We start from the raw sequence: 26,621 nt of genomic DNA on the forward strand, positions 1-26,621 counted from the left end.
ATGGCACATGGACACAGGAGCTACTTTCCATATGACAGCCGACAAAGGTACACTCACTTCTTATTTTAATTCGAGCCTCAATGAAAATATAGTTGTCGGTAATGGTCAATGTATGCCTGTTTGTGGATCTGGTAATGCATATTTAGCTTCTAGGGTTAAGTAATCAACACATGATATTCTATTTCTAAACCTTGAATAATCCATCTGCTGCAACAGAAAACCACACATACAATACAAGATTTTAATTAATAGTTGTTGTAAACTAACTACAGATTTCTATTTGTGAAATTGAGGAGTATTTATATATAACATTGCTAATTATCATATTCAAAATCCAATGTCAAAGGATCTAAATTATTTTCCTAAATTTAGTCATAAAATTGATGATGCATGTACCTAAACATGTATATCTATTGAAATTTTGATGGGCTCAGAAGCAACCCATTACCAGCTTCAAATGTGAGAAAAATACCAAAAATACTTGTTTTATAACTTAGTTTCACTCAATAGTAATATTATCAAATCTAATTTTATATCATTTTCATATCATTTCTTGAAATACCTATTTCTAAAATACCACAGTATGGCTAGTTATTCTTCTGTTTTTCTCTTACGGTATATGGCTACAATTTTTTCTTCATCATTTCTATAATTTGTTCGGCTTTTATAAAAATTATGCATAATAAGCTAAATTAGGACCACTATAATCAGTTAATGTACCTGGACATTAGTCAGCTGATGAAACAGAGAGGAAGCAGAGGATATCAGAGCCAAATATGATATGAAACAGAGGAGATTAGACACAAATTGAAGACAACAGAGATTTAAAATAGAAAATTGATTTACCTGAGTATCAGAACTAAACACCTCAATGATTTAAAAACAACAGAGCTTAAATTAGATCCAAAAGGACAAAATCAGATGATGGAAACCGATGGAAACCGCTTGAATATCAGAGAGAGATAACTTGTAGCGATCTTTTTCACCTCAGATGCAGATGGCTTTTGCTGCCGGGGGAGAGAGAGAGAGCGAGAGATAACATGGGGAAGGACTAGGAAGAAACTGATCTAGGGTTTTCACTCTGAATTTTTAACGAGAGAGAACTTGGGGGTTTTAGTTTGATAAGCTCCTCAGACCACAGAGGCAATCAACGACACCGTCTACGAGAAAGAAAGAGAAGTGTAAAATAGGGTTAGATAAAAAAAAATTAATAACAGCGTTGGTATTTTCATCAAAAGAATAACAGCGTTGGTATGAGTTTAAAATTTGAAATAACATTAAATATTTAGGTTTTCCATATTGACGGTTCCTAAAACTGCATTTGAAAAAGCGTTGTCATAGATGGTTTTTTTTTGTAGTGAAGTATAAGCGAGAGCGCCACAAAAATGACTTGCTTGCAAAAGGAATCCACCCTCAATACTACTAAAAACAAACAAAAGTAATAGTAATTTGTATATTTTCATTTATTTATGATATATAGTTGGACTTTTTATTTTTCATAGAAACACGCTCATTCAGTGAAAAATCAAAGTAGATGGGAGAAAGAGGAATAAAATAAGTGTTACCAATTAACATTACAATGCAAGCCTCTAAATGGCAACACTATGAAGGACAACAGTTTCAACAGTAAGGCCAGACCCAAATTCAAAAAGAACTCCCCAATCAAGCCCTTCTCCAGTGGATTTCATCTATTTTTTCCGTCGATTTCTTCCTCATCTTATACAATATAAACAACACACAAGCACTAGACATGTTACCGTACTCCGAGAGTACATGGCGGGTGGCCTGAAGCTTTTCCTGCTCAAGGTGGAGCGTGGCCTCTACTTGGTTGAGAATTGTAGGTCCTCCAGGATGAGTAATCCAAAATATGGAATTCCAATCAGAGATACTTAGTTGTTGAAATGCTCCCGTTAAGCTTTTCTCAATGTTCTTTGAGATTAGGCCAGGAACATCTTTCAATAGATGAAATGTTAGTCAAACTTCTTGGAGATGCCCATCTATTACCCCGTGGCTGTCGAGAAGAATTGTCGGGGCTGCTGAAACTAGTTCAAACAACGACTTTCTACCTAAAATATTTTCTTGCAAATTAGTATTCATAAAAAACATAGTTTTATAAATTTAAAAAAAATTAAGATTTTGATATTTCCACTACACCATAGATGGTCCACAACAAAATCCATTAAATGTTGGCTTAGACTGTAAAAGTGTGGCCTTAAAATTATAGGCAACACTTTAGACAAAAAATAGTGTTGGTATTCTATAGATATCTATAGCAACACTGACCATATCTGCAGCAACAACAATAAATATAAGTGTTACCATACATATATGTAGCAACATTTTTCATACCTTAAGGCAACTCTAATATAAGTGTTGCTATTAACATAGAATATGCAACACAGTTGCCGAAAATATTTAAGGAACACTTTTATACATCAATGCAACATTATTGTATGCAAACACATTTTTTCGTAGCAACTCTTTCGTATACAATTGCAACATTTTTAAATGCAACATAAATTTTCCGATGCAATTCTCTTATTTACGGTTGCAACATTTTTTAATTTGACATTTTTTTATTCAAAGCAACTTTTTTTATATCCAATTACAACACTTTTTTTTTATATAACATATGACATTCGATGAAACACTTTTTCTTTTCTGATGTAACACTTTTAATATAACACCTTAATGTATACAACACATCCTATAACTTATGAAACACACGAAAAAAAATAATTTTTAATTTAAATGTGAACAATATCTGTAATTGCAAGTACAACTCTAATAGGTCAATATGTGAACAAAATAATAGTCAAATGATCCAAAAAAAAAAAAACGAACTAAAAGTATTAGTGGCAATAATTGAGATTTTTAGTGGCAATAATTTTCTGGGGAAAATAAATTTGCCACTAAATACAAACAATTTGTGGCGGACACATAGTTTGCCACAATTGATTTTTTTTAGTGTCTAATTCGTTATTTGCCACATATAGTAATGTAATTAGTGGCTGATTTAGAAACTAATTTCTTTTCCCGTTTTAAGCCAATGATTTTTAGTTAAAATTAAAAAATCACATTTTCCCCACTAAAATAAATGGCTACCTCGTACATGTAATTATTGAATCGAATAACATATAATTTCTTTTCCTTGTTGCTTTCTCACTCTCAATTTCACTTTATTTTTTTTTATCACCCCCTTATGATTATTGCATGTTGTTAATCCCATTTTTGCAAAGCCCCGTCACTTGTTAATTTAATTTCTTTGATCATCTATGAAGAGGAAGCACTTAGATATTTCTAAGCATTCCTTTGAAATTCACTCTGTGCTCTGTTGAATTTTTTTTTTCTTATTTTTGTTCTTATGATTCTCCAAGACATTTTTTCAGTTTTTGGTAGATAATGCCACATATATGTTCTTGAATTGAATTTTTCTATTTTATCCCCATAAATATTGGGATTTTTATGTGGAAATTCTTATTCTAATTCAACTTTGTAGCTGTTCTACTAAGCTTGTGCTTGCTGAGTAATTTAAGTATATGTTCACCTCATGCGGGAAGTTTTAACAATCAAGAATGAACACCCAGATGGCAGTCAATGTATTGTTCATTAGAGTTAAAGGGCCTTTGAAGATTATAAGAGCATTTGGTGCAAGATTTCTCAAACAGGTATTTGTTAAAGTTCCTTTATGGATATTTTCTTGAGAATCTTCTCAAAATTTAGTACACAATAAGAAGAATACAATTTGTTGTAGTAATGTTCTAAATCTTTTGTTTTGTTTGATGATAATTGCATAACTTACATTACCTTGTGCTATTGCTTCTAATAATATTAGTATTTAAATATGTGACTAAGTGCATTATTTCAATTGCACATTCTAGGGATCTTTTGTCAATTCCTCTAAAGGAGTCTGCCTATACAAGTTCAGGATATAGACAACTCTTGACAAGAAAGCTAGCTATTTTGATTAGCTATTTTGATTATTACTAAGGTAATATATTATTTCTTATTATAAACCATAAACTTTTACATTCAATTTAATAATTTTATTCTTTAATTTTTAATTATTTTATTATTTTTTCAGGTTATCTAAACAAGACCAAGTTTTGAGGAATTGAATTTTGCATGTTAATTATAATATACTATTTTAGTTTAGTTAGTATCTCAATATTTTGGACGACACAATTTCTCATTATGTAGCTTGTTTGTAATTGATATAAATTATAACTAATAACATTATAGTTTAATTTAAAAGTTATATTTAATTTTATAACTTATTTCTTGTTATGTATTTTTTCGAAGTTATATTTAATCTTATAGTTTAATTTCTATAACAATAATTACTTATAATTTCATTTTTTACTAAATTGTGTATTTTCAAAAAAAGATTAAAAACAAATACAATGACAAATAATTTGCCACAAAACGTACTCCATTGTGGCGTAATTGTTTTCTGCCACAAAATTACATAATTTTGTGGCAACACTGCATGCCACAAAATATATGCTTTGAAGTGTGCAGATTTGCCACAAAATATATGTTTTTGTGATGTTCTTTTGCGCCACAAAATATATGCTTTTGTGACATACTACTGCGCCACAAAATGCATGCTTTTGTGGAGTACAATTATGTCACAAAAATATATGCTTTTGTGGCGTACTATTGCGTCACAAAATACATGCTTTTGTGGCGTAAAATTACGCCACAAAATACATGTTTTTGTGGTGTAAAATAATGCCACAAAACTACATGCTTTTGTGGCGAACAATTACGCCACAACCAACATGCTTTTGAGGTGAGAGGTTTTGCCACAATACTTCTATATTTGTGGTGATATTTTTCGCAACAAAATAACTTGTATAGTGGCGGAAAAATGATGCCACTACAAACTATCGTTGGTGGCGTTAAATATTTCCTCACTATATAATATTAAATTGTGGCAATCAATTTTCTTGGCCACTAAATGTTTTAGTGTCGCGTTCCTAGTGGCTAAAATTTTTTCTGCCACAAAAGGCATTAGTGACGAATTTCTAGCCTTTTATGGCAAATAATTTCCCCATAAAAAGACGTTTTTCTTGTAGTGATAATATACTTTAGCCTTCCATCTATTCATCTGAAACACCTTCATCTACATGGGAATGAGAAATGTTCCAAGTTGACTGTTACTTTGATTTTCTAAGTATTGCACGTCGGTCGACAAGCTAAGAAGATCCATGTGTTGTGCGACCACAAATAAGTTGCTCAACACGCCCTTTTTGCTTTCAGATGGCGACTTGTTTTTATGCTCTTGTTTACATTTACGAGTTGCAACAAAAATTATAGCTTTTTACGGTTCCTCTTGAAAATGTAATGATATAAAAGAAATAATACAGACTAATAACATAATTTTGAGGTACTTTTTGAATTCATGGATTATATATTTTAGTATTTACACTGATCAATATGACATGGCAACCAACCCTGACTTTGTGCTTTATTGATGGCAGAGAAAAATTTGGCAGCTGTTAAGCATCAACGTTTTCTTTTGTGTACCCTCCTCATAGGCAATGCCCTTGCAATGGAGGTATATATCTCTCTATCTAATAACATTTATCTTTCAAATTTCCATCTACAGGTAATCTGCTATTAGTTTGTTCAATATAAAGGCCCTGCCTATATTCATTGATGCGCTGCTTCCAGCTTGGGGTGATATACTAATATCAGTTACTCTATTACTTGCATTTGGTGAGATAAATTCCTAGTATTTACAACTTACCTTATTTGGAACTGCATGCTTAATGTACTAAGAGTTTAATGCATTTTTTTTAAGATTATCCCTCAGGCTGTTTGTTCTCGGTATGGACTGAGTGCTGGTGCAAAATTTTCTTTTCTAGTTAAGTTGATTGTTATAGTCATCTTTCCGTTAGCTTATCCGATCAGTAAGGTAACTCGCACCAGTTTTTGCTTTGAAAATGATGGTTTTTGTTTGATGGTGGAAATCAGGTTCTAATTTTTGTATGTGAAGTGCTCAAAATTTTCAGTTCTAAGTGCTCAAAACGTTATTAAAAAAACTTGGGATAAGGTACCAAAATAGGCTCTATGTTTTTTTGGGAAGTATCAATTTAGGCTCCACGTACAAAATAGCACCAATATAGGCTTAATGTTTAAAAAAGAGTACCAATTTAGGCCTCGATAAGGGAACAAGACACGTCATTGACATTACTCCGTTAAAATGACGTGTCCAATCAGTTACTGAAGCCTAAATTGATACATTTTTTAAACGTTAAGCCTATATTGGTACTATTTTGTACGTGGAGCCTAAATTGATACTTTCCTAAAAACCATAGACCTATTTTGGTTCGAAAGCTTCAACAGCCTAGGAGATGAATGGGGAAGCCACAGACTGTGCAAAAGCGCCTGCCTGCAAGCTTCTAGTAGCTTTGCTTGGATCATTATGATATGGAACTATAATCAGAACTTGTAAATAAGCCCCAGATAAGCTAGAAGGTTGAGTCATAAATCTAATTGTAGCGCATTGTGGCTCCAAAATACAGATGTCCACTCATCTTACTGTGACATTGATAAAACAAGAAAACGAAATGGCAAAAGAAAAAACCTTTTTTTATGGAAGAATACAAAAGAGAATAAGGTCGGTTAATGTGAAATGGTGGATGTAAATAAAGAGAGATACTGAAGCAACATGATTGGCAGATAACCTGCATAAAACAACGCCTTTGACATGAATATCATTTTTGCCTCATCATATAAAATTACGTGGAATATATAGATCACGTTACAACACAGTAAGACACACCTAGTTTCTCAATCGGAATTAGAAAGCAACTACAATTTAATATATGAGGGAGCATGCACGAGTGTACGTATTAGTGTTGGGAAGACTGAAGAGTTCCCTATTACGATTGGAGTGCATCAAGGTTCTGCACTAAGTCCATTTCTTTTTGCCGTCGTTATGGATGAACTAAGGAGTTTACTTCAAGATGGTACACCATGGTGCATGTTGTTTGCAGATGATATTGTGTTGGTTGATGAGACGAAAGAAGGCGTGGAGAGGAAGTTGGAACTATGGAGACAAACTTTAGAATCTAGAGGCATTAAGTTGAGCCGAAGTAAGACGGAATATTTGGAGTGTAAGTTTAGCGACGATAGGAGTATGGAGGCAAAGACAATCACCCTAGATGGGAGAGTTGTTCAGGCATCAGATTGCTTCCGGTATTTAGGATCTATTATCCAAACGGATGGAGAAGTAGATGGAGATGTTGCTCATAGGATTAAATCTGGGTGGGTGAAGTGGAAGAGTGCTACGGGTTTCCTTTGTGACCCCGGCATGCCTAATAGATTGAAGGGAAAATTCTACCGCACGGCAATCAGACCATCATTGTTATATGGTACGAAGTGTTGGGCAGTGAAACACTGTCACATTCATAAGATGTCGGTGGCGGAGATGCATATGTTGAGATGGATGTGTGCTCATACGAGAAAGGATCGGGTGAGTAATGAAATAATTAGGACAAAAGTAGGGGTTACATCTATTGAGATAAAATGAGGGAAAACCGACTAAGGTGGTTTGACCATGTAAGACGAAGAGCGCTTAATGCGTCGGTTAGGAGGACTGAAGAGTGGCAAAGGGATGAGGGAAGACCTAAGCAAACTTGGAAGAGGGTGATCGAGAGTGATATGAGTTTATTGGGGATTGAGGAAAATATAGTAGTGGATAGGATAGAGTGGAGAGAGAGAATTTGTGTTGCTGACACGACTTGATTTCACGGTTTTATATGATGGTTCATGTTAGCCGATCCCGAATCATTTTGGGACTAAGGCTTTGTTGTTGTTGTATTATTAATGTAAATTTAAACATCTTATCACTAAAGACAAAATATGTACTCATATTAGCTTATATAATTAATTAGCATAAAACTTAAGGTTCTTCTCGAATTTAGGATCAAATTTACTCACAGAATCTAGTCTATACTCGGAAAGAAATCATCACGAACAACATTTAGAAGTCATTTTCTTGTTTTAAAACTGATAACGCCTTCAAATTCTTCAAACACATCTTAGAAACATTATGCTCAAAATATTCTCAAAATGGTGAAGAATATGATATGAGCATGATTCAGATCATTGGCTATTCTATGCACCCAACATGTCCCTCCAACAATTCTATAAGAGTTCCATAATTCAACACCCATCTTATACTATTTTGCATTCAATTTTGAAAAAAAAAAAATCAAAACAAAGTGAAAAGCATCACAACTGGAAATGCATTTTGATGTTTGATGCATAAGCTAATCCACCTATGGGAATAAGCACCCACTTGTAGATAATAGTATAAAACTTCAATGGGATGTGTCTCGATTTATGAAGGGTAAAGCACCTAAAACACGTTATTAAAGAAAACTTACCATTCCATATCCCAACTATATAATTTCTCTCCTTTGGATTTCTCCCTAGTGCATAATCTTCCCGTGATTCGTAATTGAATTATACATATATTTTAAGGGTAAGCAAAGATTAGCATACATGAGAAATGGTGAAGCTGTGAACATGTGCTGGAGCGTGAAGTTTACCAATTAGATATACAGTTGAAGTGGGGGAATGTAACACCCATTTTCACAAATCATAGAATTATAAGCAATAATAAATTTTCATTCAACGTATCATCACAAACCCAATAACATCTTTTGTGAAATAAAAGCAACACTTAAAGACTGATGACTCCACATACTGGTTGGTCCAAATGAGCATCGCTAAGCATTTAATGGGCATTAACCTGAAAAGAAAACTGGTGGAGAGTGGGGTGAGCTTGGGGGGCTCAGTAAGATAGCTAACTATATACATAGTACAACCACACGCGCATACAATTCAGTTTACATGCATTTAATATTTATTAGTTATCAAACAAAACATCCAATACTTAATAGATTATTTATTTATTCAAGGGGCCCTGCTTACTCTAGTCTAGTAATACCCAATGGTTGCTTGGCCAATAAAATCATATCCTGGGATACCTTGTCATAACAAATACCCGGTATCCCGTCTTCTAGGTACCCTGTCGTAACAAATACCCGGTACCTTAACATCCTGTCGTAACAAATACCCGGTGTTTATATTTCACGTGATCACAACATTCATTTTTCTCATTTCAATCGCAACCATTGAATATACTAGCCTAGTTTAAGCTTTTATTCTCATATCTCTGACATTTTCTAGAATCCAATTTACATTTACCATATATATATTTCTCATTCTCATACCATCATCATCAGTGTCATTCTCAAATATTTTTCTACCAACATGATCATCATTAATGTATCATATAGACATGTCAAACACATTGATCAAACCAATTACACAATTTATATCAATTAGCCGGTATAACAACAAATATACAATCAAAGGTACCATATATTTAATTAACTACTCACATTCATTAGAAGTATAACAGTCAATTACAATAGACATACAAACAAGCAAACAACGAAGAACTACGTATATAATTAACTACTTACCTCAATTCCGAAAGATAACGCTAAATTAACAAGCTCCAATTATCTAGCTTTAGATTCAGATATGAATACTACCAAAAACAATAATAAACTCTCTGTTTATTTTCTCAGAATGTTGATAATGGGTTTTGCGGCTCCCCTAGACTTCACCATATATAATATATATATATATATATAAAAGAAGTTAACCCTACTAACAATTGATACCTGAATTAATTATCATTTTTTTATTATTAATAAAGATAAATGTTTATAATTGTTAAGCATATCACAACAATATTATAACAAACTCATTTATTTATTTTTTTTCGGTCACAAAATTAACTAATTTATTACTCTTTCAAAAATGATATTTAATATAGATTTTTTTTTTAAAATTGCGCAATGCGCTTACATTAAAGAAGATAGAAAAATCCCCACCAGACCCGAATGTGATTCGAACCCATGACCTCCTAAGGCATAGGTAAGCTCTCAACCACTAAGCTCTCAACCACTAGGCATAGGTAAGCTCTTAAAGAATATAGATTTTTTAAAAAAAATTAAATATACAATATTAATATTTGCTTTTATTAAAATTAATAAACATTAATAATTAATTATTTTAGAAATCCTAATTCTCACGTATGAATATAATATTTTTTTTCCAGGCGTTACAGTTCTTTCCCCCTAAAAAAAAATTTCGTTCTCGAAATTGATAAGTCATGTATGTCAAAATATTCTAACTATTAGAAGAAAAACATCTTATATAATAAAATGCATTGTCTACAAGTATATAAGTATATAGTATATCAAAATGAAATTATAGGCATTGCAATTAATGGGTTTAATTGACCAGCACAATTGAAATGAATTTAAAACTAAGAAATAATTTATAATTTCCATTTTCAGTCTAAAATTCAATTGAAATTAAAAAAAACAAAGTTAAATAAATACTCACATAAGGGAGGGAAGCCCACAAAATAAATAAATATAAAATGAACTTTTATAAATTGTTTAAATAAAATTAAGGCAAAAAGCATATTTAAGCCCCTGAACTTTATCTGTTTTAAGGATCAAGCCCCTGATCAATTATTTTTTCACATTGAGCCCCTGAACATTGATTTTGTTATGGTTTAGGCCCTTATTTAACTTTTTTGTCGAGTTTAGGAGATGAGAAGATCGATTTGGCAATTCTAATATTGAAAATCACAAAATGGGAGAGAAGAAAATCGAGTTTGGAAGAATATACTGAAAATTAATTTCTATAATTTCGTTTTAATTTTTAATTTTTATCTCTCCTAGTCAAAGAAATCTTTTTTTTTTTTGTCCATGTCAACAAGCCGAATCGCTCTAACGATGTATGCAGTCCAAACTCGACAGAAAAGTTAAATAAGGGCCAAATCCATAACAAAATCAATGATCAGAGGTTCAATGTGGAAAAATAATTGATCAGGAGCTTGATCCTTAAAACAGGTAAAGTTCAGGGGCTTAAATATGCTTTTTGCCTAAAATTAAATAGGAAAACAAAATTAGTGTTTTAAATTGAAACACACGATTGCCAATAATATAAAATTAAATTCAGTTCTACAGAATATTTATATACATAAAAATTTAATTAAAGAACAAAAAAAAAAAATTCAAATGGAAATTTTCTAACTTCTCTCAAATAAACGAACAAAAAAAATGTTTTTTTATTATAATAATTTCTACAACACCAACAAATAAATCGAAACAAACAAAACTATAATATAATAAGAATGCAATAGGATTGTTTCGTACCCAAATAATACTAGGAATTACTAGTACATATTATATAGAGACTAACTGGCTTCCACGTAGAAATTTCATAACCAGTGCACTTGATCTTATAAGGGTTGCTAATTCTAGTTTGGAAAAAAAAACTACATGTACGTTTTAAATTGCATTAATGTCTAGGGACTAAATTGTTAAATTTATGGAATTCGACCGACATATAAACTAATAACAACAAAAGAAACATTCATGTACTTTGGAAAGAACTTCTAATGAATTTCAACAACAAAACAACAGTTGTTCATACATAAAAAAAAAAAAAGGGCGGCCCGGTCGCATTACGCGTCCCCGCTGAGCGAGGGTCCGGGGAGGGGTCCCACCACAAGGGTGTATTGGGGGCAAGCCTTCCCTTGCCAATTTAATTGGCAAGAGGCCGCTCCTACAGTTGTTCATACATGCAAAACAAAATTTAAATTCTAAAAATTTGCCTTTTTTTTTTTTTTTTTTTTTACAATGATTCTATAAACAGATATATTCAGATATAGTATATCAATACATGTAGATTTAATGACCCAAAAAAAAACAAAATTCAAGGTAAGGTTATGAAATATATCATTCTCTATTTTAGAGAAAAACAATGCTGGAATAAAATCAACATAATTAGATAAAAAAAAAAAACTAATTTTTTTTAACACCTAAATAAATCTAAATAGAAAGATTTAATAATCTTACATGGAATGTATAATAAAATAAAATCAATTTTACTTATAGAAATGTCCAACAACAAATTATGCTTCTTCCAGATTCACCCACATCCTCATCTAGCAGAACACAAAGTACGTAATGTATTTTCTCTTATCTAATTCAATCAAATTTTAAATCTGATATGTTTCAATTCAATTTATATATGCATGTGGTCTGATGTGGGTTGAAAAATGGAATGCTCTGATGTATTCAATGGCTTATGCATTATTACACTTGTGTTTAGTGATTATATGGTTTCTTCCCTGTAACGCCCGGAAAAAAAATATTATATTCATACGTGAGAATTAGGATTTCTAAAATAATTAATTATCAATGTTTATTAATTTTAATAAAAGCAAATATTAATATTGTATATTTAATTTTTAAAAAAATCTATATTAAATATTATTTTTGAAAGAGTAATAAATTAGTTAATTTTGTGACCGAAAAAAAATAAATAAATGAGTTTGTTATAATATTGTTGTGATATGCTTAACAATTATAAACATTTATCTTTATTAATAATAAAAAAATGATAATTAATTCAGGTATCAATTGTTAGTAGGGTTAACTTCTTTTATATATATATATATATATATTATATATGGTGAAGTCTAGGGGAGCCGCAAAACCCATTATCAACATTCTGAGAAAAAAAACAAAGACTTTGTTATTGTTTTTGGTAGTATTCATATCTGAATCTAAAGCTAGATAATTGGAGCTTGCTAATTTAGCGTTATCTTTCAGAATTGAGGTAAGTGGTTAATTATATACGTAGTTCTTCGTTGTTTACTTGTTTGTATGTCTATTGTAATTGACTGTTATACTTCTAATGAATGTGAGTAGTTAATTAAATATATGGTACCTTTGATTGTATATTTGTTGTTATACTGGCTAATTGATATAAATTGTGTAATTGGTTTGATCAATGTGTTTGACATGTCTATATGATACATTAATGATGATCATGTTGGTAGAAAAATATTTGAGAATGACACTGATGATGATGACATGAGAATGAGAAATATATATATGGTAAATGTAAATTGGATTCTAGAAAATGTCAGAGATATGAGAATAAAAGCTTAAACTAGGCTAGTATATTCAATGGTTGCGATTGAAATGAGAAAAAGGAATGTTGTGATCACGTGAAATATAAACACCGGTTATTTGTTACGACATGAATGTTGTGATCACGTGAAATATAAACACCGGGTATTTGTTACGACAGGGTGTTAAGGTACCGGATATTTGTTACGACAGGGTACCTAGAAGACGGGATACCAGGTATTTATTACGACAGGGTATCCCAGGATATGATTTTATTGGCCAAGCAACCATTGGGTATTACTAGACTAAGTAAGCAGGGCCCCTTGAATAAATAAATAATAATCTATTAAGTATTGGATGTTTTGTTTGATAACTAATAAATATTAAATGCATGTAAACTGAATTGTATGCGCGTGTGGTTGTACTATGTATATAGTTAGCTATCTTACTGAGCCCCCCAAGCTCACCCCACTCTCCACCAGTTTTCTTTTCAAGTTAATGCCCATTAAATGCTTAGCGATGCTCGTTTGGACCAACCAGTATGTGGAGTCATCAGTCCTTAAGTGTTTGCTTTTATTTCACAAAAGATGTTATTGGGTTTGCGATGATACGTTGAATGAAAATTTATTATTGCTTATAATTTTATGATTTGTGAAAATGGGTGTTACATTAATGGTATCAGAGCGTCAGTTTTACGATTCCTATGGAGTATTAGATATGTTGTGACATTCACATAAACATTCATTTATGGACATCACATTTAGCATAGAGTATAGAGTCAGTAGTATATCACGTTACTAGAATAGCATAGCAAAAACATGATAGGTCATCATCTTTCTCATTTTTAAGGTAGCATTTAAAATAGAATTTCGAGGTCGAATTTTTTTTTAAGAGAGTGGAACTGTAACATCCATAATTTTAAAGAAAGTATTTTGAAAAAAAAAATTAATATATTATAATTATAGTATTAAAATACAAAATTTAAAAAAATTATCGTTACTGATAATGTTTTCAACTTTTGTATTATTATTATTTTTATTTGTTTTTATTAATATATTATTATTATTAGTATTAGATATCTTTTTAGGTTAGGATACTCAAGAAAACGGTTTGATAAGTTTTCATTTATGGATCTGTAACTTTTTATTATTTTTTTCTTTCCACTCTATTTTTCATCTTAACTTCATATTTCGGTGATCCCTTAAAACAAAAATTACACCAATAAATTTCTTGTTTCGTGAGGAACATTTTGAGACCAATATTGATATTTTTTTTATTAAAAAATAGGGTAAAGTTCAAATAAAACCCATGTGGTTTCACTAATTTTCAGATAAAGGATTATGGTTTACTTTTTGTCAAAACAAGGATTGAGGTTTTAAACTTGGATTAATGCTATTAAAACCATCTTTAACGACCTGAAAATGAAAATTTTCAAGAATTAAAGTTGTTCAATGTCATATTTTCTATGGAACTGCATTTTCGATTTTCGAAAATCATCTTTTTTGGAACTTTCTCTCTCTAAACATTAACTTTCTCTCTCTTTACTAAACATCATCTAAACAATCTCAAAATAAAAAAGTTGAAGAATTAAAGTTGCTTAAAATATTAGTAGTTCTTAAAATATGTCATTTTTGAAGTCGTCAAACGTGATTTTAATAGTATCAATCGAAAAAGTCCTTATTTTGTTAAAGTTAAAAATCTCAATCCTCGTTTTGACAAAAAGTAAACCACATTCCTTTATCTGAAAATTAGTGAAACCACAGAGGTTTTATTTGAACTTTACCCTAAAAAATATGGTGATCGGAGCGGATATTTTCACCGGAAAAGTGTTAGATCTCGATCTTTTAAACGATTTTAGTAGTGAAAGGAGTATACTTTTGGAATCCCCTGATTGTTGGCTATCTCATGATGGTCTCGGTTCGCGCTCCCAACAACTCGGACGAACTATTATCAAGTTAAATACATTTAATGGTCCTGTTTAAATATATTATCAAGTTAAAATTTTATTTTGTATACATGAACTATTGTTATTTTTAGTATTAAAGTACAAAAATGTTTTTTTTCAAAGTAGTGGTTTTTTTTAACTTATTAAAACATATTAGTCAAATTTCATACTATTAATTCGATGGTATATAGTTTTAAAGTTCTTAATGTTCTTCTTTTAAAATCCACCTATATGATTATTAAAATTAAGTTTTTAAAAAAAAAAAAGAGGTTTTGTTGGTATTAATTAAATAATCGTATTATCTCTATTTTGTTTTTGTTGTGAAAGCTACTACTTATTAATATTCCAACAACAAGATTTTTTTTTAAAGAAAAAAGATTATCTTAATAATTAAGTTGAGGTTTTCTTTATGACTTTCAATCTGTAGAAGTTTGTACTTATGTTGCACCCAGCATGTTTATCCTATAAAGCAAAACATGCACCATAACATAGTAAAACACAAAAGTCATGCAGGGATGGCAAATTCTGGATCAACCATTACGCCATCGCCATACTAAATAATGAAAAGTTCAAAATAAAAAATCAACTCCTATATTATGCAAAATCATGAGCTAGTAATATTATCGAACACTTAATAGACAAAAACAAAAACTAAGAAACAAAACACAACCAAATATAATCACCTTTAGGATAACATAGGATTTTTAGGCACACCAAAAAAGTTGGCTTCAGCCATTCGATTAGGCAATACAGAGTCCGCAATCATGAGAAAATTGGGGAATCATTGAATTTGTAGGTCGAAAGAAGAATTGGTAGGGTAAGGCAATAGTGATGAGAGTAGAATCCACTCAAGGATGAGAGACTGCCATCGAATTAGTGAGAAACAATGAGGTTATAAAGAAATGCCGAATTCTTTTTCCAGACAGAGAATTCCTCATTCAAATGCTCTAGGTGAGCTCTTGCCCGCTTCTACTGCCGTGGATGCGGTGATTCAACGCTGTGATTTAATATGGGGAGAATATGAGGGTAATGAAAATGAGTATGTATCTAGTAGCGATTATGTGAGGTTGGAAGAGCAGGGCGAAAAACCAAATACTTGGAAGAGAGACGGGAAAGTAAAGTGAATTATAGGGATGCAAACACGACCGGGAATGATTTTCCATCCCCATCCATCCCCGACTAGTCGGGAATTCCTGACGGTGACATATTAGTCTCCCATCCCCGTCTCATGGGAAATTCCATCTCCGTTTAAAAACATTTTTTTCCTATTCCGCATCCATGTCCTTGTGGAGAATCACCATTTATATTTAAAACAGAATCAGTATATTTTTTTTTTTGTCTCTTGTTCTTTTTAATTCTAGGTTTTGTTTGAAAGAATGGTAGAGATAATATGCCTTTAGTTTAGAAAAAATATCCATTTAGTTCTTCACTAATATTTTATTTATCCAATTTAATATTTTATTTGAAAATAAATCTATTTAATCTAAGTTAAACGTTATAAATCATAATATTTAAAATATAATTTTAATTATAATGCAGAATAATTGCGGATCCATCGGGGATTAACGGAGCGGGGATCCCCATGGGGCGGGGATACCATTCCCCATCCCCATCGCGGAGGATAAAATTATTCACATCCCCATCCCATGAGATTCTTATCGGTGATTCCCAGTCCCCGTCGGGCGGATCACTGATGGAGACGAGGAATCCCCGTCCCACTTGCATCCTAAGCGAATATCAGACTGTTTTTTTTTTTTGACAGATATAATAAGATAAGCCCGCCCAAACCAAATTTTTGAAAGCAAAAATATGAGTGCCGCCCAAGCCAAATTTTCACACCTAAAATACAAGTCCCTCTCCTTTCTAAATATGTATCCTTTTTATTTTATTTTGTAATGGATAAGTTGCAAAATTAGCCTCAATATTATAAATTAAGAGTAATTTTACCCTGATGTTATAAATAGTGCAATTATACCTCTAACAATAGCAAATTTGATCAATTTTGCACCTAACTAAAATTATACTTTGCACAATCATTAATCTCGGTATCTCCACTTTTTATGTGCATTATGTTATCACCCAACAATAGATCAAACATGTGTGAGCACGGGGAAAAAATGAAATAAAAAATAAAAAATATCTCTTCTGTACAAATGTCGTGTTTTCGCTCTGTCCCAAATTACGATATAATTTTTTAAACCTTTTTTATTTTTTTCATGTGTTTTTAATGTTACTACTAAAGTTGCTCTTAATTAAGATATTTTTTTACATTACCCATTTTTTAATTCTTAATATGCAAAACCGCGTCGTTTTGCATCTCTAAGAATTAAAATAAACATATTAGATATTCAATGCGTCAATTTTCTCATATCTATCGCAACATTTCACAAAACGTGTAGCAATACATCAAATTTAAGCGAGTTCAACATATCAATCGCAACGCTTATATAGAATGTTGCAGAAAATCAAAATTAGTCATATATATGCAACACATTACGGCAACACATATATTTTATGTTGCAATGGACCATCTACGGTGTAGTGCTCATTTTAGTATATATTTATAAATAATATTGTATTTTAATATAAAAATATAAAAAGTCAATTTCATCTATCTACCTATGCAACTGGATCAGAGCCTACTGTAACAGCAGCAGCGCCATCACCAAACAAAGCTTGGCCAACGAGGCCATCAAGATATGTGTCACTAGGACCACGAAATATCACAGCTGTTATCTCGGAACAAACGACAAGGACACACGCATCTTTGTTGTTTTCAGCGGGATCCTTAGCAAGGCGGAGGACGATGCCCCTCGTAAAACAACCTTGTTGGTACATCATGAGCCGCTTGACAGAGGGACGAAAGCCGAGAAGTTTAATAAGTTGATAATCAGCTCCAGACATGTTGAGACCGCTGGTCCATAAATCAACATTAAATTTAAACCATTGGTAAATTGTAGATTATTATAAGTTATTGATTTTTTTTCCAGAATAGAAGGAAATTGAGTTCTCAACAAAATTGTTTTTGAGACGTAAAGCTGAACATACAACATCAAATATGTATATCCAAATCCAATCTATAAACACGAATTTGGATGTGTTGGATTTACCAACGGATCCACGAATAGATCCAAACGAGAGTGTCGTATAGTGACTTGCTTACGAAGGGAATCCATCCTCGGTATTACTGAAAAAAAAAATGTAATAATAACTTGTAATTTTTATGATATATAGTGGGATATTTATATTTTCCATTACAATACAACGATTGAATAAAATCAAAATACATAAGAGAAAGAAGAATAAAATAAGTGTTGCCAATTAACACAGTCAAGCCTCTAAATGGCAACACTGTGAAGGACAATAGTTTCAACAGTAAGCCCAGGCCCAAACCCGAAAAGAACACCCCAATCAAGCCCTTCTCCGGTGGATTTCATACCTTCTTTGGCTGATTTCTTCCTCATGTCATCAAATATAAACAACACACAAGCACTAGACATGTTACCGTACTCCGAGAGTACATGGCGGGTGGCCTGAAGCTTCTCTTGCTTAAGGCGGAGTGTGGCCTCTACCTGGTCGAGAATTGCAGATCCTCCGGGATGAGCAATCCAGAATATTGAATTCCAATCAGAGATTCCTAATGGTTGAAATGCTTCAATTAGGCTTTTCTCAATGTTCTTTGAGATTAGCTCTGGAACATCTTTCAACAGATGAAATGTTAGTCCAACTTCTCGGAGATGCCCCTCTACTGCCCCGTGACTGTCTGGGAGAATTGTTTGGGCTGCCGATACTAGTTCAAACAATGGCTTTTCTACCTGGAATCATTTTTTCAAATAATAAGTATTTAGAAAATAGACCATTTTTTGTGTTATTTTACTGTATAAATTTTGACATACAACTAATTCATATACTTTTTGCTTTATCTCTAAATTTTAATAATCAAAAGAAATGCATATATTTTTTAGAAAAAGCATTTTTAATAATTTTAGTGGATTTAACTACTGATCATTATAATTTCAGTACATGGAGCATTTCAATACGTTAAACTCTTTTTTTATATTAAGCTTTTGATGAGAAAAAACCCAGCTATTAATATAAAACTCGATTAATCTCATATACGTTAAAATTTACATTTTTAGAAGTTCAAAAGCAATTTTTTTATATGTATATTATTTGAAAGTAGAGAAATTAATTTTATAAAGAACTATAAAAAAAACTAGGCCTAACCCTTTCACAGCTCCTTAAACTTGTAATTTTTTTTCATTTTGCCACCTAAACTTAGAGTGTTCCCATTTAGCAACTTAAACTCAACAAATGAGACACCTTTAGCCCTTATAAACCTACATGGCACTTACGTGTCACTTGTTGCCTTCCCAGCCACTTAAACTTGTAACTTTTTTTCATTTAGCCACTATAACGGTAAAATTTCACCATTTAAAGTGTCACAAAAACCCTCAAATTCGGGAAGATTGTTTTATGGATGTCCAAATTATGGAGTTAGTTGTTTAATAACTTAATTGGTTATGATAAATTAATAACTGCATTTGACGAATTGCTAATTTTTTTTAAATTTTGATTTGGAAAAAGAGGCCAAAAGAGTTACAATATTTGAGTTTAAGTGGCTAAATGGGAAGACCTAAAGTAAAAGTGGCTAAATGAAAAAAAGTTACAAGTTTAAGGGGCTGGGAAGGGATTAGGCCTTGAGTTTAAGTGGCTAAATGGGAAGACCTAAAGTTTAGGTAGCTAAATGAAAAAATGTTACAAGTTTAAGGGGCCGGGAAGGGGTTAGGCCAAAAAACTATTTAAGATATATATGAAATGAGTAAAGCTCTTTTAAGTGAATTAGATATCCATAATTAGTTAATTTACAGACCCAAATGTGATTCGAACCCATGATTTCCCAAACCATAGATAAGCTCTTAACCACTAGGCTAAGAGCTTCACACAGTTAATTTGGTACATTTGAACTTAATGTGACAAAAACAAATCTGCAATAAAACTTGTGAAACTCAAACCACGTGGATCGAAATGAGTAAACACAGTAGTTAGGATGTCTTTTATCTATATTTTTCTAAAAGATATTTTTAAAAATAATGAATTTAAAAAAAATTAAAATTTTGATATTTTCATTTTAGTAGATATTTATATAAATAACTAGTTTTTAGCCCTTAACATATAAATATTAACAAAAATATAATCTAATAATTACAATTAATGATATAAAGGTGCTATATAAATTAAATATTATTATTTTAATTTCACATTTACTTTAAATAGTCATTGTATAGATAAATATAATAATATGATTAAAAAAAAGATAAATATAATAATATAATTAAAATTAATATATTATATATTATATTATATTTTTTATCACTAAAAAAAGAGGGAAGTGACACATCAGTTCCATCATTACTGTTTTATATTATATATAGATAGATATGTAGAGAATTAGAGAGATTTTAGGGATTAATTTAAATTCCGTAGAATTCTTAGATATAGTACGGATAAAATAATCTTTTTATAGATAAATTAATAATATAATTAAAATTAATATATTATATTTTTTATCACGAAAAAAAGGAGGAAGTGACATCTCAACTCCATCGTTATTGTTTTATATTATATATAGATATGCAGAGAATTAGAGAGATTTTAGGGATTAATTTAAATTCTATAGAACTCTTAGATATAATACGGATAAAATAATATTTTTATAGATAAATATAATAATATAATTAAAATTAAAATTAATATATTATATATTATATTATATTTTTTATTAGTAAAAAAATGAGGAAGTGACACCTCAGCTCCATCGTTACTGTTTTATATTATATATAGATATGCATTTTCAATGTTATAATATAAAAGTCGTTTTTATTTCTACCTGTGCAACTGGGTCAGAGCCTATTATAATAGCAGCAGCGCCATCACCAAATAAGGCCTGACCGACGAGGCTATCAATATGTGCATCATTAGGACCGCGGAATGTGACGGACGTTATCTCAGAACAAACGACAAGGACACGTGCATCTTTATTGTTTTCAGCAAGATCCTTAGCAAGGCGGAGGACAGTTCCCCCAGCAAAACAACCTTGCTGGTACATCATGAGCCGCTTGACTGATGGACGAAGACCGAGAAGTTTAGTGAGCTGATAATCAGCTCCCGGCATGTCGACACCAGTAATAGTGCAAAAAACTAAATGAGTAATTTTGGATTTAGGTTGACCCCATTCATTAATAGCCTTTGTGGCAGCTTCTTTGCCTAGTTTCGGTATTTCAACCACCGCTATATCTTGTCTTGCATCTAGTGAAGGAGCCATGTATTCGCAAATGTTAGGATTCTCTTTTAGTATTTCTTCGGTCAAGTGCATGTAACGCTTCTTGATCATGGATTTCTCGCCTGCAGATTAATGAAAACAAGTTATTCCCAAACAATAATATTTTCAAAATATCCCAACAAAAATTAACAAGATATAAGTCTTACACATGCGCTTGAATTTCAGTTTGAGGTCGGTCATATGTTCGCTGTTTGTTATGCGAAAATAGTAATCCGGATACGTATCCTGATAAACACAATTCGGAGGAGTAGCAGTGTCTATGGCCAAGATCGTCGCAGGCCCTTGAGCCCTCTGTGCATTCCTCACTTCCTCTACGGACACCATTTTCTTAATTCAGAAGCAAGTAAAGTAGCTCAAGTATTGACAGATAAATTTTGAGAAGCAGTGTAGAGGTTATTTATAGAAATTTAAGGATGATTTGAACTAGAAACTCGTTGAAAGATGGGTGGCTGAAAAATCATCGTGAAAATCATAAAATGGAGCCTCAGGGCATGTGCCAAGTTTAATGCAATATTTTTCTTGATCACATATACTTTGAAGACATGTCTATTACCACCAGACAGTCTATTAAATACAACTAGATTTGTACTGGGTTTTTTTTCCATTGGCTAATATATTTATTTAAAATAATATCGTACAAAAACTTCTAACGAAAAAATAAAATTAGATAAGTAATAAAATATTATTCGATACTATTGAAACTGTCTTTTTTTTTTTTTTTTTTTTTTTTTTTTTTTTTTTTAATTCTTGAAATTGCCATATAGAGAGCTAACAAATATAAGGTGATATGTAAAATAATCATTAACTATTAATTTTTATCATTATGGAATTAAAAAATCATGATATTGACTCCGTTTAAATCCGAAAGACAATTTAATCTATGATTGAGTCAAAACAAATCAATGATTCTCCTAACTCATTTAACGAGAAAATGGAGATTTTAGGTTATAAAATACTCTTTAAGTATAGTTAAAGAAGATAAATCTTGACTTGAAGAAGAATCCATAATTTTCTATAAGAAAAGGATTTGGGAAAAAAAAGTAGATTACAGGTAGAATTTTTATTTAATCATTATATATAATTAGAACTTATATAGGTAACTTGATAAAGTATTCCATCACTTGAATACCATTGAGCTTTTAAAAATTGATGTTTGTTTTTTCCTTGTACTTTTTTTTTTTTTTTTCTATGGATTCCTTGTACTTCTTTTCATTACAAATCTAAAAACTTCCATTGATCGGTGTGTTCCTAGAATATACTTATGTGGTTCCATGACATCTATTAGAAAAACTTGCATTAGTAACAAAAAAAAAAAAAAAAAACTTGCATAGAATGATATTCATAGATAAAGACACAAAAAAAAAACATTTATATTTCCAAGTCATATGTATATGATAAATGAGGAGACATTGAGTACATTGATTTGCCAGCATTTATATAATCTGACAAAAACCAAAAGGAATATTATCATTTTTCTTAGTTTTATTCCAGATATTAATTTATCTAAATATTGTCTGTTTTTTTTTTTATCATCACTCTCTCAATTTTTTACGAATTAAAAATTAAAAATAAAATATACTAAATTTTAATATTTCTTGCCACTTTTTTTTTTTTTTTTTTTTACGAATTAAACCATAGTGATAGGTGCTGAAATCTCTCCTAAAATCTATCCATCCTTTTTCCTAGGCAAAATAATCTCAAACTGTTGATCCTTATAATCTGCCGCTTCTCTCTCAACTACTACTTTGTTGATCCTACCCGTAATAGGAAGTGTGAGAAAGAATTCTAGATTGGTTCCATCTCACTCTCTACATGTACAAATAGCGTGAAGAATACAAGAGAAGAGGGGCAAGAGGAGCTGCAATCGGTGATTCTGAAGATTGATGCATCATTTGTAAAGATGGCCGAGACCTCATGCTCTGCGATTACGGGTTGGTTTTTCTTAATTATTCTCTCTAAAACTTAGTGCATTTGCTTTGTTAGGGATCATTTAACCTTCTTATATCCCTGGTTCCTAATGGATTTTCATTGTCTTATCCATTTTCTCATCATTTTATCAATTTTATTTTCCAGGTTTTGAAATCGGTTCTTTGCTACTAGGTGAGATTCTTCATGTCAGAGCTTTGAAACTATATTCCATTTCTCCAATCACAATTATTATTGTTGTTCCTTTACACTTTAAATTTATTCTCTTCCTCTTTTACAATTTCATTTAGGCGTTTTTGTTTGTGGTATGCATGTATGCCAGAGGAGGAACTGATGGCGGTAAAGAATGAGCTACTTTGAATTGTCAGAGTAGTTTCCTGAAAATGAATTGGTGGATTTGGTTGCTTTTGATGGTTAGGGTTTATGATCCGGGTTTCTCGGAATGCTCAAGGGTGGTTATGTTTCACCGAGAGAGTGAGGTTTCAGGTAAATGAGTATATCAATACACTCTAATTGTTGGGTTTCTATTTAGCTATTCTTCTATGACATTTTAAGTATGAATTTTGGGCATTTTGGAGGATCATGGTAATAAAAGCTTGAAGTTGAATTGATATTTGAATTTAGAAACATAAGCATAAAACATAGTCTACATGTGAATTTAACCTATCAAATTAACTAACACAATTTTTTTTTTTTTTTTTTTTTTTTTGTATATGTTTGTTAACAGAAGTAGAACTAAATGCTAGAGACATACATTTAACTCTTAAACAAATCATAGATGCTACTCCGGAATTTTAGCCCCACGGAAGATTAGCAGAGCCCGTATTGGGATAGTTTACAAGGTTAACTGCCTTACCTTTTCCAATCAATTTAATTACAAAAAATGATGTTAAACATTACATATTGTTTGTGATTGTAAATGGATGAATGCTGAACCGGGTGATGAGATTATATCAGAGTGAAGAAGATATCTCAAGTTTTGCCCTTTGTAATTGCAACTCTGATGCATTAATTTATCTTTCTATGAGAATATTTTGGTGCACTTTGGTAGCACAATTGGAGTCTATTTACTGGCATTTTTAAGTTGATATGATTTCATTTTAAATGTGGTTAACATCAGGGTTCTTGGATCTCTACCATTTTCTTGAATAATTTTGAATGTCGATCTAATATTGGATTAATATCTTAACAAGCAAGTGTGTTAAATTTGATCATTCTTTGCAACTGGAAGTTCGAAGTTCGATGGATACATGCTGAAATTATTACGAAGGATAACACAATTTTACAATCTCTTAAAATGTCTAGCACATTAGTTTATCTCATACATGTCAGTGCATTTTGTCATTTCTAATTAGCATCTACTTGATATATTTGGATTGTTCTTTATTATAAAAAGTGGTCTCTCTAAAAATTAATGTTTTATTATTATTGATGACTAGGTTAGTTTTTTTATCCTTAAATTGATTTCCTCTCTTTTGTTAAATGCTTTTAGGGAAATCCTTAATTGGATAGATGCTCAAATGATGGAGACTGAATTAAACATGCAGTAAAGTGACTGTGCAGTGCCAATAAAAAAATTAGAAATTGTAACAATATAAGGATAAATAATTAGTAATATGTAAATACTTTAAATATATACTAATTTTGAAAAGATAGATATTCTATAACTAATGGGATAATGGTTACGCAAGCTATTTGCATGGCTAACAGTAAAATATCAAAACGTATATGATTGGAGGTAGAGTTGCAAATGGGCCTAATTAGAATTCCTGTAAAATCGGGATGAGGATTATTTTGTCTCTCACAAGTGGGTACGCGATTGGGATAGAGATGAATCCTTATAAAATTTGATTTATTAATCTAAATTCAATTGTAACTCTATGATTGGCAATATATATAGTAGATTGTGTATCCAAATTTTAAATTCAATTTCATCATTTTAATCTTTCCATCAAAAATTCAAGGTGATAATAATATTCTAACTGTCAATTCTAACAAGAATTATATTTGTAAACCATTATTTAAAAGCTACATTACATACACTCAAATATTACTTAACAACTCCATTCTATATCATACCCTCACCATTATTTAACAGCTACATTCCATATTATAACAAAAATATTAGTTAACAGCCCTGCTCTGGATTATCAAAAAAGTATTTATTATTGTTGATGTTTAATTTCCTTCCTTCTATATTCTAATAAGAACTTATTTAATATTGTTTCGTGTGTAATTTTAATAGAGGATTCTAAAATTAAATATTTATGTCTTGGGAAGTTAGATATATTTTTATTGAAATGGTATTGGTTATTTTAAGCCTCTATTATGTATTTATAAAAGTAAAATATTAGGAAAATATGATTATATTGAAGATATTAGTGCTTCTAAACAAAAAGTAGAGAATCAAAATCAATCATGACGGTTATGGAAAAAAAACACAGAAATAAGGACAAATTTATTAGTATTGGATTGGTTTTCTTAGATGAAAAGGTAATATGGTTATAAATTGTGTAGTGGTATACGAATTCCAATTCAATTGGGAAACAGGCTATTGGAGTTGAAAAAATCAACGAATTTAATATTTTGATAAAAAGTTTTTATTCTGCACTTTTTAGATGTCAAATTACCATTCGAATTTTAACAAAGCAAATATCATGTTTATCGTTTGTATTGCCCTAACAATAAATAAAAGCGTGTAATCACTTTTACATGCTGGTTTATTACTTCTTTCCCAATTTTTAGGTATGATCAAATGTATGTGTCTAGAATGAAAAGTAAAAATGGATTGAAGATTCTTATTTACAATAATAAAAATAACATATAATTGTACTCAACATATAGTATTCAAAAAGATTTTTAATAATATATAATGAATTATTATAATAAAATTAGTTAGATCGTGAATTATATATTAATACATTTTTTATATTAGTTTTATTATATTTAATATATTTAAAAAAGGGTAAATTCTAAAAAAACCCTCTGTGGTTTGATGTTCTTCCAAAAAAACCCTTGTGGTTTGTTATTACAAAAAAAAGGACTGTGGTTTGCGCCGTTACCCGAAAAACGGAAATAGGCTTAACACCGTTAATTTGCTGACGTGGCACAAGGGTAGAGTTAGAAAATTCGAATTTTTTTTTATTTTTTTCTCTCTCCTCTTCTTCTCCTCCTCCTTCTTCCTTCTTCTTCATCCTTCTCCTCCTTCTTCTTCTTCCTTCTCCTCCTTCTTCTTCTTCCTTCTTCTTCTTCCCCCTCCTTCTTCTTCTTCCTCCTCCTTCTTCCTCTCCTCTTCTTCCTCCTTTTTTTTTCTTCCATTTTTTTTTTAATTTCCGAAGAAATCTGGAAATTTCCGAAATCTGGAATCCAGATTTCG

At 31.1% G+C, this 26,621-nt stretch overlaps 1 protein-coding gene and 1 pseudogene across 1 annotated transcript; both read right to left on the reverse strand.

The window, feature by feature from the left end:
- Positions 1 to 1,589: 1,589 nt before the first annotated feature.
- On the reverse strand, positions 1,590 to 18,152 carry LOC136217359 (chalcone synthase-like; annotated as a pseudogene).
- Positions 18,153 to 18,184: 32 nt separating this feature from the next.
- Positions 18,185 to 21,672, reverse strand: LOC136219395 (chalcone synthase 2-like). The gene is made up of 3 exons (XM_066006792.1): positions 21,466 to 21,672; positions 20,867 to 21,381; positions 18,185 to 18,791 (listed from the first exon to the last, which is right to left on the reverse strand). The coding sequence occupies exons 1-3, from the start codon at positions 21,641 to 21,643 to the stop codon at positions 18,315 to 18,317; spliced, it is 1,170 nt and encodes a 389-aa protein (XP_065862864.1). The 5' UTR covers positions 21,644 to 21,672; the 3' UTR covers positions 18,185 to 18,314.
- Positions 21,673 to 26,621: the final 4,949 nt, after the last annotated feature.

This window comes from Euphorbia lathyris, chromosome 2 (genome assembly GCF_963576675.1).
Source record: "Euphorbia lathyris chromosome 2, ddEupLath1.1, whole genome shotgun sequence".
Classification (NCBI taxonomy): domain Eukaryota; kingdom Viridiplantae; phylum Streptophyta; class Magnoliopsida; order Malpighiales; family Euphorbiaceae; genus Euphorbia; species Euphorbia lathyris.

What these genes read in the sequence shown, in the direction of transcription:
- LOC136219395 (XM_066006792.1), bottom strand. Translation starts at nt 21,643, where the DNA reads ATGGTGTCCGTAGAGGAAGTGAGGAATGCACAGAGGGCTCAAGGGCCT. An exon ending in ACTGAAATTCAAGCGCATGT is followed by an intron (nt 21,382 to 21,465) that starts GTAAGACTTATA and finishes ATTAATCTGCAG; the next exon opens with GCGAGAAATCCATGATCAAG. An exon ending in GCTCTGACCCAGTTGCACAG is followed by an intron (nt 18,792 to 20,866) that starts GTAGAAATAAAA and finishes AAATGATTCCAG; the next exon opens with GTAGAAAAGCCATTGTTTGA.